Source organism: Carassius auratus, chromosome 8 (assembly GCF_003368295.1).
Source record: "Carassius auratus strain Wakin chromosome 8, ASM336829v1, whole genome shotgun sequence".
In the NCBI taxonomy this organism is placed as follows: domain Eukaryota; kingdom Metazoa; phylum Chordata; class Actinopteri; order Cypriniformes; family Cyprinidae; genus Carassius; species Carassius auratus.
Window position 1 is genome coordinate 20,584,880 of NC_039250.1, and position 19,086 is coordinate 20,603,965.

At 35.9% G+C, this 19,086-nt stretch overlaps 2 protein-coding genes across 2 annotated transcripts; both read left to right on the forward strand.

Annotated features, from left to right (window-relative positions):
* Positions 1 to 1,446: 1,446 nt before the first annotated feature.
* LOC113107549 (transmembrane protein 189-like) lies at positions 1,447 to 8,042 on the forward strand. The gene is made up of 6 exons (XM_026270145.1): positions 1,447 to 1,646; positions 3,589 to 3,708; positions 3,952 to 4,043; positions 4,309 to 4,453; positions 4,552 to 4,764; positions 5,211 to 8,042. The coding sequence occupies exons 1-6, from the start codon at positions 1,511 to 1,513 to the stop codon at positions 5,330 to 5,332; spliced, it is 828 nt and encodes a 275-aa protein (XP_026125930.1). The 5' UTR covers positions 1,447 to 1,510; the 3' UTR covers positions 5,333 to 8,042.
* A 2,579-nt stretch (positions 8,043 to 10,621) lies between these two features.
* Positions 10,622 to 15,074, forward strand: LOC113106765 (solute carrier family 52, riboflavin transporter, member 3-A-like). Its single transcript, XM_026268793.1, has 4 exons — positions 10,622 to 10,726; positions 11,877 to 13,043; positions 13,629 to 13,752; positions 14,628 to 15,074. Exons 2-4 carry the CDS (start codon positions 12,028 to 12,030, stop codon positions 14,838 to 14,840), a joined length of 1,353 nt encoding a protein of 450 aa, XP_026124578.1. The 5' UTR covers positions 10,622 to 10,726; positions 11,877 to 12,027; the 3' UTR covers positions 14,841 to 15,074.
* Positions 15,075 to 19,086: the final 4,012 nt, after the last annotated feature.

A 19,086-nucleotide genomic window follows, 5' to 3' on the forward strand; every position in this document is an offset into this window, starting at 1 on the left:
TATACATATATGCATAAATACAATGTACACACACACACACACACACACACACACACACACATATACAAATGCTATTTACAAATAGGGCATGTACACAACTAATAATATAAAGTACATCAAGTAAAAGTTATGCATAATTGATTTTATTGGTTTATTTATGTACTGAAGTGGACAACAGACATTATTCATCAATACAAGGCACCTGAGGATGTGCAGTCAGTCATGCCTAAAGGCAATTGTTAGCCATGACTATATTTACAATATAACACAACTTTGAGAATGTTGCCTTTTCTGGTATATGGTTAGCACATAATAATTATACTAGGATTGAAAAATTTATTTTTTTCAAAAATTGATTTTTTTTTCATTATTCATTAAATATCTTCTTAAAGTTAAATAGGCCTGATATAACAGCACAAATAAGATTTTATATAGGGACTGAGCATGTCAAAGTTGTTACTATATTACTGAATCAATATCATTGCCTAACCTTCAGTACCCTCAGCAGTCATTTCAATTTCAATTTCAATTTGATTATTACAGTCATGTTCCAGGGACAGCAGGCATTGGTTGCAATAAACTTGATTATGCCTCTTGAGTGATGTGGTTAGTCTGCCATCTGGTGGTGGCTATGTGAAGCATTGCACTGGAAGAGCTGATGAACTTAATTTCGTAAGGCCTCTAGCTTCACCTTCTCTCTCAATATTTCCTTTTCTTATTCAGTTCCTGAACATCCCCCATCATAGTGCAACGTCTTGCAAGAACTGACTCATTAAAGCTGCCAGCACTTTGAGAAACTGTTTAAATTGTCATGTCAAATATCTTGAATATTGTGTATTTATTATTATTTAACGTATGGTTTATTATCATTATATAATATTTATTGCACACATTCCGTTACTTTATATAGAGCGCAGATCCTACATCAAAGGTTTGTGTTGTGATTTTGGACTGTCCCCTGTCAGAAATCTACAGAAGACTGTATTCAACGTATATGTTTGGACTGCATGTACCAAAATAAATATTTTTTATTTTGAAGAAAAATTTTAATTTCGAACGAACTAATTATTTGTCTTGTAAGGGTCTGTTTTTGTTACATAGACCATGTATTTCGCATTTACTCCTTTGACTTGTGAAATGAAATTACAACCGGTACTTGCTTTACAAACTAAAAACACTAAATTTAGTTAGATTTTTAATAACATTAGGAGAAAAAATATATTTTAGACAAAGCACAGAAAAATACCACAATTTTACATCAGAGTAATTAAAATGAATCACCATCAGTGTAGCCTATTTTCTGATTGGTTGCATCCGGGTGGGGTCAGAACATTCTTGCTTTTTAATTGGTCGTCACGTTTGTTATGCGTGTTCTAATTGCTGATTGGATGAATGCTGCACAAGGACGAAGGCAATTGGTGGAGAGGAAGACACGCGGAACAGGGCGGACAGAGGCGTGGAGTTTTAGATGCGGAATTAACGCATCCGCGGCGCCCGAACCGGACTGAATATGGCGAGCACCGAGAGCAAAAGCGGGTCTTTGGAAAACTTTCACACACCCGAGTCAAACGGATCGGCCCAGCCGGGTGCGAGGTGGGGTCCACAGCATGCAGGTGCTAGAGAGCTCGCGGAGTTATACTCTCCAGGTGAGAATTTAAACCGGTTCTTTATGGTTCCCGTCGGCGCCGGTATCCGCCCGCCACTGCCCACACCGAGGATTGAGCGGACTGCCAGCCACGAGTTTCCCGTGGACAGCCCTGGACAGCACGGTCACGGAGCCGTAGCATTCGCCTCGTAATCTACAGTAACGTTAGTGTGTTTTTAAGGTGCACGTAAATATTCAGCGTTCATATTCAGTCTGGGGTCTCTGTGAGGGTAAACACGACGCAGTTATCAGGCTTCTGGATTGATGAGTGATGTTTATGTGGCGCCCCATTCTTGACGCCAGTTATTATCAGACGAGTCAAACATCATTGTCTGTGGCGAATTTGACCAGAATAGGTTATTAATCATGCATTGTGGTAGTAATTCTGTTCCAGAAATAGTTGTGGTAACGTTACTTGTAGCTGTCAGAAACTGACAGGAGATAGCTTTCTTTTCTTGATTACCACATAGATGCGTTCAGTACGTTAATTTATTTTATACTTTAAAGAGTTGTACACATAAAACATATCGTATTTTTGAGAAATAACAATATAATAATTTACAGAATAAAAGCTGTCTTTTTCTACAAGGAGCGGAGTCGTCCCTTCATGGGTGCCGCTAATATTTACATCACATGACTAATTGTGCTAAGCAACGGACTATAGCTAATTTAGCAAGTGTTTAATGTGATTTACCAAGCATAAACGTAACCGTTATAGGGGATACCATCCCTACAAGAAATGTAATGGTTACCAAACAGTTGATGTTAGCCGTTGACTTCCATTGTATGTTTTCCCCAAATTATTGAAGTCAATGGCTACCGTCAACGGTTTGGTGTCTAACATTAACATCCAAGTCAATATGTATACGTCCTAAACTGGGACTGTTGAATATTGAAATCCTATTGAAAGTTGGCTCTTTGTTTTTATCTTCATAGGAATGTGTTAAATATGAACAACAACAACAAAATGCTATTTCGTAGTATTAGCACAACAGGTTCAAACAAAACCAAAAGGCCTCAATAGATGGATAGATTGTGCTCAGTAAGCCTGAGTGTTCCCCGGGAGGAGGAACTCCATCAGTACCAGCAGGGAACAGTGCACATTGTGTAGGGGACAAATGATGTATACGAACACAAGAACAGAACAGGAACGGAAGCAAAACAAAACGTCACAGTAAGCAGAGCAGTGTGAGGGTGTGGTAGAGTTTTTTTGGAGTTGGTGTGGGTGGGGTGCTGCAGTTCAATGTCAAATAGAGCTTGACTGATGTGGATTTCTGTGTAGCATTAGATTTAGTGCTTCTCTAAATTCACATCAGTCTGCTCTGATAGTCTTGTTCTGTTTACAGTCACTATGGTGATTCAGGGAGTGTTTTGAGTATTTCTGTCTTGGATTAACTCTGAATGAATCAGTCACCTAGGAACAAACACAGCAGTGTTTTTCTAGATTCTGTCCGCTGTGGTGTGAATCATGTTTTTTGGCCACTTCAGATATTTTCTGCAAAGTGATTCTGCACTGAATTCAGGAGAAAGGTGAATTTGCCCTCGGCGCGTAATTGTAGCTGTGAATTGAAACAATGTGACACTAAGAAGATTGCTTTAATAAAACTTATAGCATATCTATCGGTCTCATTCGTCTATTCAAATAATAGATGTTTACGCTGCAGTATCTGTGATATGAAGCTGTATCAGAATATTAGCTGTCGGTATGGTTACTTTCTTCATGTGGCCTTAATGTTGATTTGTATTCAGTCACGTGTTTTCTTGGAAAACCATGGTAGATTTAGTTTTCTATAGGAAATTGGGTTTATTTTGTTGATTTGCAGTAGCCTAATGGTTAAAACCCTTTTTTTGTTGTTCAGATTTGGTGCATTGCTGTTATTTTTGGACTCTGTTGACTAAGTTTGCCTTTTAAAAGGTCTTGACTCTCTATATCTTCCTCACAGGAAAAAGATGTCAGGAATGGATCAGTGTGCTTCTTTGCTTTACCCTCATGGCCTTCAACTTCTGTTACCTGGTAACATACTTCCACCTAGGACACATCTGGTACATCCTCCTGGCCATCGGTTGGTACAACAAACAAACCCACATATACACGTCAGTTTTTAAGAAAGTAGTATTAGGTACTTAGGTACTGGTAGGTACTGGAAATTTCCTAGTATTCAAGAAAGCTAGAATCTGCTAGACTTGCTACAACCAAAACCTACTTTTTTTTAATGAGAACTAAAAGACATTTTGGTTTATAATAGGATTTCGAGATTGAGTTTATTCTCAGATTCTGCTGTTTGTGTGTGTGTGTGTGTGTGTAGTGGCAGGGATCCTGACAGCAGACTTTGCCTCTGGTTTGGTCCACTGGGGTGCTGACACATGGGGTTCAGTGGATCTGCCCATCGTTGGGAAGGTACAGGAGTGAAACAGTCTTTTTCATGTTATTAAGTGTTGCCAGATTTAAGGTAAAACAATGAATAATATAATTTGAGAACTAATAGATAGACATTTAATGGCAATAGATATTTTAAGATTTGTGTTTGTACGTTAAACATCTTTTAAATGTCTTCTAAACATCTTTAAAAGGGAATATGAATCTCGGGTAAATAGTTTCATCTACTAAATTGTCCAAGCACAGTTACTTCTCTTAAAAAAAATGAACTTTTTCTTCATCCCAGGCCTTCATTCGTCCGTTTCGAGAGCACCACATCGATCCGACAGCTATAACACGCCATGATTTCATTGAGACTAATGGTGATAACTGTATGTTGACTATCATCCCTCTGGCTAACATGGCTGCAAACTTTTTGATGCTCTCACCAGGTAAGACGTCACATACATTATCTGTTAATCAGAAAAAGACAAATGATGAACCACATTAATTTCATATTGTGCTGCTCTCTTTCTAAATCTGTCTTCAGCGGAGATCTATCGGAACTACCCCTGGTACTGTTACGTCTTTGCTTTAGCCATTTTCGTTACATTGACCAATCAGATTCACAAGTGGTCGCACACATATTTCGGGCTCCCACGCTGGGTGACGTTTCTTCAGGATTGTCATATCATTTTACCACGGAAACACCACAGAGTTCACCATGTTTCACCTCATGAAACCTACTTCTGCATTACCACAGGTACATGCACACAAACAATGAGCACTTTTATGCTCATATCTTCCTCGCTTGATCACACTTTCTGTGGCAGTACATATCAGTGCTCTGTTTACGGTCTGTATTATGTACGCTTTCGTTGAAAAGTTTGGGGTCAGTAAGTTTTTCTGAAAGAAGTCTCTTATGTTCACAAAGTCAAAAAATACAGTATTTTTTATATTGTAAAATGTTATCACAACTAAATTTTTTTTTACAGCTGTTTTCTTTTATAATATATTTTAAGATGCAATTTATACCTTTGTGATGGCATTTCCCCACTCTTCCCAGTAAAGTGTACAATTTACATGTATTCAGTGTAATTTTTTTTTTTTATAAAACTCGTATTTTAAATTGTAAAATTCCAATTATATACAAATTAAAGTCAGTCATACTATAACAAGCTGTTGATCTAAATGTCTTTGTATGTGCAGGCTGGTTGAACTATCCTCTAGAAAAACTGGGATTCTGGAGAAACCTGGAAGATCTGATCCAGAGCCTGACAGGAGAGAAACCCAGATCAGATGATCTCAGATGGGCCCAGAAATCCAAGTAATCTTCCTCTGCCACCAGCCCACCTCCCCTACCTCAGACCTGCTCATAGGAGAACAATCTTTCCGTCTATTTGTCCTCCCTCAGACAGAACAAGAGGAACGGCAAGATATCAAACCCTAAATTAGAAAGCCATCCATTGAAAGCAATATCCCACTCTATAAAGATCCAACATCTAAATCCTTGTTGAAAACTAGAGACTTCTGTGAAATGTTTAAAAACTCTTCAAAGTGCAAAAAACAAGCAAATTTAAAATGCAGATACTTGAACAATTTGGGCTATTTCCTGGACACCTTTTCATCCTTCAACTGCACAACTCTTTGCTGACTACTCATTTTTGCATCTGCTCTTGGGTTTGGCCTTTGGGACTGATCTCTCTTGCTCTCACCCTTCTCTTGTTTGGGGTTAAAGTGCAGTAAAGTCAAGGCATTTTGGCTCTTTGACCACAGAGGGCTGAAAACACGTGTCTTCATCTGTTGCTTGTGTCTGAACGGACAGAGCAGCATCATATGCAGTCTTACTTCAGTACGCCTTAAAAGATGAATCACGAGAAACTTGCTTTGCTTGGCCTCATCCTTACACTTCATTCATCTTTTCATTATTAATACTTTCTTTTGAAGCACATTTGCAAATTCAGAAGTCAGCTGTTGACCAAGTTTATTAGAAGTTTTTCCACATAGGTCAATATTTAGGTCTTTAGTGTTTCAGTGTGATTAAGCCATGAGATCCACATTGGTGTCCTCGCTGCTCGACACTGAGATAACCCAACAGAACCTCAGAAAAGGCCTCATCCATTTTTATTTTGTATTAACTTCATCATAGGGTAGGTTGATGCGAGCTTAACCAGTCGACTGACACAAACTAACACTCCATTGCTTGAGTTTTGGATTTGCATACATTGTTACTTAACAGTTTAATGTACAATTTAACACTAGCATGTTAAATCACACAGCTTGTAGTTCTTAGTTAATAATAATAATATGAGATGTTTAAGGCAGTTACAGCATGATGAAAATAACAGAATCATCAGAACATCTAGCCGTCTAGTGACTTACAACTACTGCTAACTGCTTATTTAATGAGCGTTATACACATTTTCTTTTAGAAAACTGCAATCACAATGGATTAGAAAAAGATTAAGATTTATTTACTTGACTTTATATTTAAACACAGCACTAGTCATGTTTTTTAATTAATAGAAATATTAAGAAATCTTTCATCAGTAATAATAAAAGAAAAAAAGGAGGAAATGGGAGAAGAAATGAATAATTCATATTTTATATCAAAATGTAACATAATTGTGATTATTTTTGTTGTGCCATTTTTTTACTTTTAATTTTCTGAATCAGTTTAATTATGTTTCTAACAATAACTGTTACACCAAGTTTGCAAATATGATTCTTAAGCCTTCAAAAGTTAAAAACTGTAAAGGTCAACCTAATGAATATAAAGCTTTTAAGTTTTGTGCTTGCGTTAATATTCATGCCAAAACCTTGTTACTGTCAGCAGCAATGTAGCGGTTGTTGTGTTTCATGTGGTCAGTATGGTGATCGTATGTGTTGTTTAGATGGGTCAGCTCGACAGAAGCTCAGAGAATGTGTTTTAGAGAGCCAATTCATTTGTCCCGAGTTGTAAAACTGTTACAAAGGAGTCAGCCAGAACTGTAAAAAAGGATATCTGAGCTGATTCATAATGTTATGTGTTGTTACATCTAAATTTCCTCCTTTTCTGAATTCAGAAAGAAATGTTTAGTGGAATATTGAAGTATTTTTGACAGTCGACTGATATCTTCTATATTTCTATGCTTATACAAGATGCCAAACTTATTTTTGCTCAGCTGATAGATCTGCTGTGATGTGTTTATTTGAAGAGGACACTCCAGTGGTGATTTTCACCTTTACAGGGAAATGGAGCTTAAACCAATTACTTTTAGTAAAATGTTACATTTGTCATTGGACTCCACTTAATTTTGTATTTGTAAGTTTTTATTATGACATTTTGTCCTACATTCCACATTGTGGACGATCAAATCATATTACATAGCTCTACTTTTCTTTCTTTCTTTCTTTTTTTTTTTTAATATACTGATGGTGAAGGACTCCACCAGCTGTAACATTTCTAAGCTTATTTCCTGTTGATTAAAATGGTGGAAGAGGTGAGGTGATCATGATGGGGTGAAGCAGTGAAGATTGTTCTGCAGGGCTAAATATTATATAAACCCTCAGAAATGTTGCTTAAGAAATGTTACTAATTTGGTGTGCATTTGTGGTAGCTGAGTGATTGTATTATCAAACATGCAAGATTAGAGTGTTAAAAACCATTCCTCTGAGGCTCCTAGCTTTCCACGCAGTAGTATGTAGCTACGAGGAGACTGAACTAATCACATTGTGCTTGCTCAAAAATATTGTAATTTCTCTTAGATAACAAAGCAAAGCCAATCGCTTATTCACAGGGGTCATCTGATCAATGACCTTTGGCATTCACACTTGTTACTGAATGTTTGTTCTAACTGATTTATTGGAAGAAGCCTTTAAAACACTATCTTGGCTGATTTTGCAATTCACCTCAAAGTCTCACATTCAGTATGTTTTTGTAGGACGGCTTCTTGTTCAAAACTGAAAATAACGCCTTAATGCCTTTTTGTTGTTTCCTGTTTTGAAAACTTATCATTTAGTTCATATTTATAATGAAATTAATAAAGAATTGGAAAGATGTGTTGCCCGATTTGTGTTCTTAATTCTGTTTATGTCGGGGCATTGGAGATGTTAGCTCTTGACTGAGCTACTCATCAGGCGGCTGTTGTTGGTGGGACAACAGGTTCAAGGGATTTCAACTAATATTATAACTGGATTTCCATTAAAGGACAAATATGGACCTTTCCGTTCACCTTTGACTTGCTCATTGCAGCTAAATGTTTGCATTCAACAACCCACTCATATTTTGGGTAAGTTGACTTATTAGAATGATAGCATTTATTTGGAAAACTGTGAACTCATGTGACACATTCCTTTTATTCTTTTTCTTGTACCTTTCACCTTCATTTCAAAGTTCCAAACTTCGTTCCAAACTTCATTCCAATCTCTCTCTCTCTCTCTCTCTCTCACTTACTCAATCACTCACTCACTCATTCTCTCTCTCTTTCTCTCTCTCTCTCTCTCTCTCTCTCTCTCTCTCTCTCACACACACACACACACACACATTTGTTTTTGTTAAAAGGAACCCAGGAAACATGGGTTATGTCCTCATAAGTCACACTCTTCTTGTAATACCGGTGTCATACCCATGTCATTACACAGAGTTGTGTCCTGATATGTCACAAAAACAAGAGCACACACACACACACACAACAAACATAAACATATATTAGTTTTTTTGAAAAGTAGGGACATCCCATAGGTGTAATGGTTTTTATACTGTACAAACTGTATATTCAATGACCCTACATCAACCCTACACCTAACCCTAACCCTCACAGGAAACTTTGTGCATTTTTACTTTATCAAAAAAACTCATTCTGTATGATTAATAAGCATTTTGAAAAATGGGGACATGGGTTATGTCCTCATAAGTCACCCTCTCCTCGTAATACCTGTGTTATACCCATGTCATTATATAGAGTTGAGTCCTGATATGTCACACACACACACACACCTGTTACAATCCTTGTTATGACTTCCCATTGTGATTGAACCAAAAGAGAAATCGAGGTGGTTAACACTAGAACAGATTGCAACTTCATAATGATATATGAAAATTATACAATGTACGATATACAGCTAAACAATCTATGCGTGTGTGCTGCACTTGGAAGATTTTCACAGTATTGAAAAATGAAGGCGATGAAAAAATCATAAAAAATTATTTTAATTTATACACAATTTTCAAAGTTCATAAATGTTTTTGAGAACACTTTAGTATACGGAGCAATTCTCACTATAAACTAGTTTCTTATTAGAATGTCTATTATTAACATATTGTCTGTTTATTAGTACTTATAAAGCACATATTCTGCATGAACATATTCTACATCCCTAACCCAATACCCAAACTTAACAACTACTGTAACTATTAATATGCAGCAAATTAGATGTTTATTAAGGTAAAAGTCAAAATTAATGGTTTGTTAAAAGTGAAAATTGTACCTTTGTAACTTGTAATTTTTTTTTTAATGGTTTTATTAAGGTTTTTGAAAAAAGTTACTTATGCTCACTATGGCTTCATTTATTTGATCAAAACATTTAGTAAAGTCACCGATAGCCTTGTGGTTAGTGCCTGGGCATATAGTGAAACTCTACAGTCACGCCGACCCTAGTTGGATTCCTGTCTCGAGGTCCTTTGCTGATCCTTCTGCCAATAATTTCCTGTTGTCTCTTTACTGTCCTATCTTAATAAAAAAGCATAAAAAGCCAATAAAATTAACTGTAAAAAAAAAAAAAAAGATTTAGTAAAAACAGTAGTACTGTGAAATATTTAAAATAACTGTATTTCTGTGATGTGACTGGTGCTTGAGGTATATTCTTATTGTTGAAAAGCCTTGTGCTGCTTAATATTTTTGTGAAATGTTCTCATGGGTCCCATCTAAACAGCTTGATGCTTTTATTTAATGTGGTAATAGTTCTATTAAATCTTTCTTTTTTAGTTAAAAGTTCAAAGCCAAACCAAAGCTGTTAATCAGTAATAGAGGTTGTACATGTAAAGTAGGCCACACCATAGGAAGCTGCACTTTTACCGTATGCTGTGCCTGAATCAGCTTTAAAGTCAAAATGGCTTGTGCTGTTTTGATTCGTTAACCTCACCAAGAAAATAAAACAAGTTTAAATATTCAGTGTGCTCTTATGAGTGTTCAAATTCCATTGAAAACTGACTTCAGAGTCAAGGACTATAGCTCAAATATTATGTGAATGTGACCTACATTTTTTCATCTTGAAGACAGATATGATTGCTGAATTGGGTCAAAGTACATGCTACAAAAGAGAGAATATTCTGTTCACAATTACATTTTCATGATACATCTCGGAGGCATGACAGACCTACAAGTCAAATGTTTACTATTCACTGAACACTGTGGATGCACACTTTACATCTTGATGTCAATTTTGTAGTATGATGAGTTTCACAGAAAAACTGGATCAGATAAAATGGCTTTTTTGTGAAGCCTGTCATGTCACCAAAGACTAATGCACCTTATTAGAGCGGGATGACCTTTATGAGGGAGGCAGACCCACCCACACCCATATTCTGAGGCTAAAAATCACACATCATTGTGGACATTTTTAGACCGAGTTGAGAAATACAGGACACCAGATGGAGTGACAGCTGTTTTTATGACTTTGCATAGCACTAATGTCTGTTGAGGAGGAAGAGCGTGTTCAGTCCGGCTCATTGCCTCAGCAGTAATGTGAGTACTGTATTTGTTTAATGCTTCTTCAGTGAGGTAGCACATAAATCTGTCTTTTGTCCTGAGTTACTGGCATCAGATTTTTGCTAGAGCTGAAAAATGCAGATTGAATATTTGTAACATGTCGCCACTGTTATCATGTTACATTTGTGTAAATCTGGTTGTCTTTGACTTAACCCATTGGACAATTGATGTTGAAAAGACATCAAAATTTACGTCAAAAAACAGCTCAAATATGCAAATCAAACTGATGTCAAAAACTTGACATGGAGTTTACATTTTATGTAAACTGAACATCAAACATATTGTCATAAACATTAAACCAATCAGTGTGGGATTAACTTCTTATTTTTACCCAATCACCATTTGCTGTCCAAACTGAATTTAAACTCATGTTACAGCATCTTGATCAAGTCTTGACTAATATTTGACATAAAATTGATATCAAGGTCCCTGCTGGGAAAACGGGGAAGAAGTTCAAGTTCATTTTAATTTTACGTCTTTGATTGTGAAAAATAAAAAATAAGACCACAAGCACCCCCCCCCCCAAAAAAATAGTTTTTTAACAATTCATATTTGAATTTTAAATATTACAGAATTTAAAAAATGATTATATAATTATACAATGCATTATTATAATATTATAATAATTTTAAATAATATATATATATATATATATATAAATATATATATATATATATATATATATATATATATATATATTACAATTAACAAGCCATATTAATCCGGCAATTCACATTTTACTGTTGTAATATCTGTTTCTGATCTTTTTATTGCTATGTTGCATATGTACTTTGCATTGTATGAAACCTATTATATGATTAATGTAATACAATTCTATATATCAATTCGCTCTTTCTATATATAAAATTGACAGTAAATACTAGTATTGTTAAAAACAATTCATAATGTTCTTCATTTGAATCTTTTGTTCATCAAATAATCCTGAAAGAATTATAGATAATAATAATAATAAATGTTTCTTGATTTTACACATATTTGAATTATTTCTGAAGGATCATAAATTACATTTTAAAATATATAAAAAATATATATCTATCTATGTATTAATTGCTATTTAATTACTTGGTCTGGACCTTGAATATTTATTTTCTGTTTCTCACTGAAGGTAATCAGATGTCTTCACAGAGGAAAGAAGAGAAGACATCCAGACATAGCCAAACTGAAGTGCCATCAGACCATTTACAATACTAAAGTTGAAAGGAGTTGTCTGATATCAGATATTTCTTCAACTACCCCATTTCCAGCAGCTGTTCAACATGCCTCTGTACATCCATGCCTTGGCATGTGCTTTCGGTCTGGGCTCCTGGGTGTCCATTAATGGCTTGTGGGTGGAGCTTCCTCTGATCGTCAATGTTCTGCCAGAGGGTTGGGATTTGCCCTCGTACCTCACTGTCATCATTCAGCTGGCCAACTTAGGCCCTCTGCTGGTGACCCTGGCACACAAATTCTGTCCCGGACGACTACGTGAACATCTGGTCATCTATGCGTTCCTGTCGATCGGTGTTGTAGCTTGCGTCCTACTTGCTGTGTTTTGGAAGAACACCACTGTGATCCTTGGGCAACCGCGTAGCACAGCATTTTTCATTCTCACATTTTTTCTCGCTCTAGTCGACTGCACCTCATCCGTCACCTTCCTGCCATTCATGATGCAACTTCCAGCCAAATACATCACCACATACTTCATTGGAGAAGGTCTGAGCGGACTGGTTCCAGGCCTGGTGGCACTAGCACAAGGGGTCGGGATGTCAAAATGTGTCAATGTTTCTCATGTGTCAGATAACCTCACAGAGCCCGGACCTCCAATCTTCATTGTGGAGACCCAGTACCTCCCTCCTAATTTCTCCTCTGAGATCTTCTTCTCCTTCCTGGCCGTAATGACAGCAATAAGCCTGGGCTCCTTCATCATATTAAACCGCATGCCTCGTACATTTGCACTATCCACTGAAAATCTCATCCCGGACTCAGATGCTGTTGCAACCGTCTGCAGGGGTTTGGAAGACCCTATGGACCCCAGTCCAAACACAAAAAGTCCAGAGGAAGAGGAAAAGATGAGAAGTACAGTGCTGCTTTCTAAACCACTGCACTCCAGCTATCAGCTGGCGTTTATCTATTTTATGGTTTTGTGGGTGAACGGTGCGACAAACGGACTGCTGCCCTCAGTGCAAACATTCTCCTGTATGCCGTATGGAAATATGGCCTATCACCTGTCAGCTGCTCTGTCAGCGGTAGCCAATCCAGTGGCCTGCATCATTGCCATGTTTTACCCTAAACGGTATCTCTACTTTAATTACAATCTCATAATCTTACATTTATTTATCTTTTTTTTTTCATTCTGCATTTAAAGATATATTCCAGGTTAGATACAGCTTTGAAATCTGAGGCCTGCTGTCATCAAATACATATCAAAATACATTAAAAATATGAAATCCTAGCAAACGGTAAAATAATAATAATTATAAATAATAATAATAATAATAATAATAATAATAATAATATATATATATATATATATATATATATATATATATATATATATATATAATGTATAATGTATAAATTGCTTTACAAAAATATATATATTTTATGTATACATGATATACAAACATACACATTATTATATTTATTCATAGAGAGTGCATAAACAAGTTTTTTTTTATAGTGACGTGTTTTAACCAAAAGTTTATCTTTATGTTTCTTGTGCTAATCCCGCTGTCTATCATCCGCTAGTCTTCTATTCTAAGTGCATTTACATTAACATTTGTGGGATGAGTCTACATTATTTTCTGTATTCTGTAAAGCACATTTCAAGGTTTTGAATTGCAGTTTGACTAACAGTGAGTATATAATTCTCTTGCAGTTCATTAGTATTTCTGGGTGTCCTGTGTCTACTGGGCTCTGTTTTTGGAGGCTACAATATGTCCATGGCTGCCATGAGTCCCTGCCCATTACTCCAAGATACACATCTAGGGGACGCTATAATAGTGAGTTACTTTTAATGTAATCAGCCCGTTTCCAGATGTTTTGCATAAAATGAATCTACTATTGATTCTATTCGGAATTAAATCTTAAATGATTAATGTGAATGGCTCGTCAAAAGTTTTGTTCCTGAAGCAACAAATAAATCAAATGTAAAATAGTCATAGCCAATACAGCATACATGAAGAAACAATTATGTTAATCACTCATAAATAACTTATATTCCAAATACGAATGAAGCCTAGTGAACATCAAAAATGATTAATGCTGGATTTGGTATAATCCTGAAACACTAGAGAAATTCAGACCTATGTGGCAAACAACTCACTAGTTTCAAGGTCAAGTGTTTGCATCACTAGTAATGCTGGGGTGAGATATACTGGTGCTTTCTCAACACCTCTGCATAATTACCCTGATAACTGACCACTTTAGGGGCCAGTTGCATAAACTTAGCCACCATGTTAAGACAGTTTTCGGTCAGGGATTTGTCATGTCACGCCACACGGCATCCAGTGTAAACAGCACACTGATTATAATGAGTACTGTAGTGTTTAAACAACTATGTGCCACTCGCGTCCGGTGTAGACACAGTGTAAGTTTTCGGATGCAGCGAACTAATTTGACCAACTAGCAGTTGCCAAGGGGTATTCAATCGTACTCTTTCAATACAAATAAAACCAATCTGCCTTTTCATAATGGAATTTAAAAAGTTATGACTGGTCTTGAAGACTAAAACAGTTTATGCAACCTGCCCCAGATCTACTGTTACAGACATGACAGTTCCTTTCTATTGTTTGACCTAAAAATATTTTTTTATTCCAATCTGACGAGCACTGATGACCCATTTGTTTCTTTTTTGTGTGTTTTGAACTTATTTAAGGTTTTGTCATGGGTGTTCTACACCGGTTTGCTATCCTATGTGAAGGTGATGGTGGGTGTGATTCTGAGGGACCGCGGTCACAGCGCCCTCGTTTGGTGTGGAGCAGCAGTTCAAGCGGGCTCTTTGTTGGGCTCCGTCATTATGTTTCCCCTGGTTAACATCTATCATCTTTTCCAATCAGGAGATGCTTGCAACACCATATGCCCATTATAATAAGGATTTAAAAAGAATAGCGGGGAATAAACTACTGCTTCTTTTTTCCTTTAATTTTCTTTTCACATTAACTTAACATTTGTACTTTTTTGTTAATTATTGTGGATTATTATTTATTATGTTGAGAGTTTGTGATATCTGGAAATATCTACAAGTGTTTCTGGATCAATTATGGATTACCAGTCCAATATTATAGCAACATCTTATGAGTGCTAGTGCTGTCAAACAATTAATCACGATTAATCACATCCAAAATAAAAGTTTTTGTTTACATAATATGTGTATGTGTACTATGTATATTTATTATGTATATATAAATACACATACACACACACACAGTATATATTTTGAAAATATTTACATGTACTGTATATACATTTATAAATGTATATTATTATATTTTATATTATAGAAAAATATATTTAATATAAACATATTTTAAATATACATGTACGTGTTGTGTGTGTGTGTGTATATATATATATATATATATATATATATATATATATATATATATATATATATATATACACACACAGTACTCACATATATTATTTAAACAAAAACTTCTTTTGGATACGATTAATCATGATTAATCATTTGACGGCACTAATTATATCAATACATTATTTAGTATTGTAAATGCTTACTACTAAATTAATGTTTTCTGTTGAATGAATGTTCTCTAACGAGTAAAGCACTATTTAGATTCTGTGGTGTGTTGTCAATTATCACAGATAATAATTTTGGCTATTCTCTCAATCAGCGCTCACAATAGAAGTCTAGATTAATGTGGGTGTATTGTTCTCTGTGTAAACTGTCCCTTTCTGTTCCTATTATGTGTAAGCTTCGTGGTTTAATGGCTTTACATGGCCACAGCAGGAGTTTTCGATAAAACTAATTAAGCATTTTTTATCTAATTTAACTTCTTGCTTCATTGCTATACTTTCAAAACCTTTTTTAACATTTATTATAATGCAGTTTCTTGTCCCATAGACTACTCCTGTAAATGCACTGCATTACACATGATATTTGTTTGTTTTTAAAAAGTGAGAGACACATTTTTGTGTCAGTCAACAGAACGTCAACCGTCATGACATCTATGTCATCACTAGATGGCGCTAATTTGCTGTATATTTATTTTTTTATGGTAATGCTCTTTTGCAGATAGCCTGAGGTTTCAGAGTGAGGAGGGTGTTACTGACAGCAGCTCCAAAAATTATATTTAAAAATGAATGAATAAATAAATAAACCAAGCCAAACGTTTGTGGTGTAAACATTTCACCCCAAACCTCTACAGCAACCAAATCATACTAAAACATTGTATTGGAGATTCATTCACTTTTGACAAAAACAAATTGGACAAATGTGATCTATGATTTTTTTGTATGAATGTATTTACGAAGCTCAATGTTCATCTGAATATGAAATAACAATTGAAGCAAGGACTGGGGCATGGTTAAAATAGACACAAATTAATTAACTTTGACAGTGATTTTTATTTCTAAAATAATACCATGTGTTAACTTTTAAATAGATAAAATAAAATAACGGAAATATAGAATCAGTTGCAGAATTAAACGTGAAGCAATTGTAATAGGACACATCCGTTTGTTAGGTGCTATTTCATATATTGACCACTAGATGACTTCAAGATTCATAGCATTGAAAAGCTTTGAGTAATAAATATTTTTACTACAGTTTTTTTTTTTTTTTAGGAAGAGAGAAGCCTCAGGTCTTTGCAAACACTTTTTTAAATTCGTTACAACCAAATCCTTGCCATTTAGTGGAAACTTTTATTGAGTTACATCCCGAGCAACTTGCAGATACGTAATAACCTTGGATTCAATGTCTTGCTCAAGGGCACAAATTGTGATTGTGATCTGAATAAATCCCCAGCTCTTGAGTTGCACATTTTGGAATCAGTCTGGCATCTCTTGAGCTAGAAGTCTAGATTTTGTATCCTTAGACGTCCACCACCCACATACTTTTCTGAGCCAACCAACTGCTATCAATAAAAAGAAATATACAAAGCACTAATCACAGCCTCTAACCCATCTTGCCTCTTACATGATCACTGCAGAAAAATAAAAATAAAATCATTTTTGTCTTGTTTTTTCAGCACCAATAACTAAACATTCTTAAATCAAGATTCATTTACCAAATGAGAAGCAAAATAACGTCAAATATTGCGTTTTGTGTTCTGAAAATATATCAAAATTAAGTGAGAAAAATACCTACCAATGAGGTAAAATATAATAATAATAATAATAATAATAATACATTCAAAGGGAAAATTAGACTATTTTTCTAACCTTTGGCAGAGATTTCTTCCTAATTTTCACTTGATGCATTTTCCATAAAAAAGACTTTATCTTGTGTCTTTTTGCTTATTACTACAAAAAAGTAGTAATATATAAATTTATTTTTTGCAGTATTTTACCATTTTGACTAATTTAGTCAAGCTTTCAAAAGCCAAAATGGGTTGCTGTAGCATTTGTGCCAGTGACAATATTTGATTCAACATCCTCACAGAGACGAAATACAAAATCCAACAATGTAAATCAACCCAAAATTACACATGCACCCTGTATGAGAAATCGACCAAAACCTGACCTTCGGCTAGGTTATACAGTCAGATCTCCTGCTACTGTATGCCTGAGTCCTGACAGGTGATCAGACTGCCAGAAATTGTTAACTAATGAAGGGAAACAAAAAAAATGAGCAGTATTACAACACTCGTCCTGAGGGATTCAAGAGACAAAGAGAGAGGCATGGAGAGCAAAGGAGAGAGTAGTGTCAGCTGCTGACCCTGATTCTTGGGCACTCACCAATGCTTGACTGATCCTAACGGGGCGTAAAAAGCCTAAATTACCCCCTATGCAAAGCCTTAGGGTCAGAGGTCAGGAGATCACGCAAGGAGTCAGTAAAATCAAGTTTTATTTTAAAAAATCTGGATTTTTTTTTCCATCTCGGATGTGTGTGTATAAAGGAAAACTGTTGATTCACACTGTTCAAACACTCACTGTGAGTGACTTTACGAGCTGAAGATGCTCAAAAACCACTTTCTGTGCTGGTTTATCCACTTAAGGGCCCAATTGTTCAGCTGTGAAAAATGGAGTAGAAATAGCCGAGTACCAGGATAATTAGCTCAATTTCTTGGATCTATGTCTTTCTGTCTCTCTCTCTATGTCCCTTTGTGCTACTGTGGTATTGACATGCAAAGTGTTTGCTGATGAGAGAGTTTGATTCTCTGGCTGAGTGTCAGATGGTCTTTCACTCTTCCAGCTGGTCCAAGAGCGCATAGCCACCTGGTTTCCTTCTTTTCGGTCACGTGAGAGCTGCAGAGGGTTGAGGGCTCTTTAAAAATCACTGCTGCGAGTTCCATCTGCTCTGGACCAAACTTCAACAACATCAACATGCCCTTAAGTCTCCTAGCCCATCAGCTGAGACTCAACTCACTGAACACGCTGCCTGTGAACAGAAAAGTTCTCCAGAATGAGAGAACATGGGATGCAAAGGTGGGAAGACAACGAGAAAGCTTTCTTTACCACTCTTTTGAAGACCCATAAGCAAAAAACTGATCTTGATGGGTTTTATTGTTGAATTAGTAATAATTCAGTGTAAAGTGTGAATAAATAGTGGTAGTTTGCATATTAAAAGACAATAAAAGTGTTTTTGACCTTGCATGCATGCCAACTTGTTTTGGGGGACTCCCAAAACCAAATTATGAACCTTTTCAATACACATAATAGGTGTACTTTAAAATAAATAAACTGTAGTATACCAAGTGAGAGATGAATATGCACCAAACTAATGCAGAGTTTGATTGATCGTAATTTCAGACCTGCAATGAACAGCAAGTTAAAGTGTCATTTTCTGTTCCTGTCAGAGGAGAAGTAATTGTAATGATGCAAAACAATACTTTCCCTGCCATCCAATAATTTAAGATATGTTACAAAATCCATCATTATGAAACACTGGCACACGGGCATAACGCATTTCTGTATCTTCCTCTGCATCCGAATCAGCTGTCTGCTCTTCTGTGCTTAGCTGTGCAAGGTCACCATGTGTGAACATTACGTTTTAATAAACTGCGCTCTGTGTCATTCACACTGTCTGGCAGATGTAAATGTTTCCTCCCCTTTATTGTACCAGAGAGGTTCAGCGAGGGTCAACTAAGGCCCCTGGGAACCTTTAGTTGCCGAGTGTGTGTGTTGGGACATATGGGGACTGTTTAGGATGT

What these genes read in the sequence shown, in the direction of transcription:
- LOC113106765 (XM_026268793.1), top strand. Translation starts at nt 12,028, where the DNA reads ATGCCTCTGTACATCCATGCCTTGGCATGTGCTTTCGGTCTGGGCTCC. An exon ending in GCCATGTTTTACCCTAAACG is followed by an intron (nt 13,044 to 13,628) that starts GTATCTCTACTT and finishes ATTCTCTTGCAG; the next exon opens with TTCATTAGTATTTCTGGGTG. An exon ending in ATCTAGGGGACGCTATAATA is followed by an intron (nt 13,753 to 14,627) that starts GTGAGTTACTTT and finishes AACTTATTTAAG; the next exon opens with GTTTTGTCATGGGTGTTCTA.
- LOC113107549 (XM_026270145.1), top strand. Translation starts at nt 1,511, where the DNA reads ATGGCGAGCACCGAGAGCAAAAGCGGGTCTTTGGAAAACTTTCACACA. An exon ending in GTACATCCTCCTGGCCATCG is followed by an intron (nt 3,709 to 3,951) that starts GTTGGTACAACA and finishes GTGTGTGTGTAG; the next exon opens with TGGCAGGGATCCTGACAGCA. An exon ending in CTACTTCTGCATTACCACAG is followed by an intron (nt 4,765 to 5,210) that starts GTACATGCACAC and finishes TTGTATGTGCAG; the next exon opens with GCTGGTTGAACTATCCTCTA.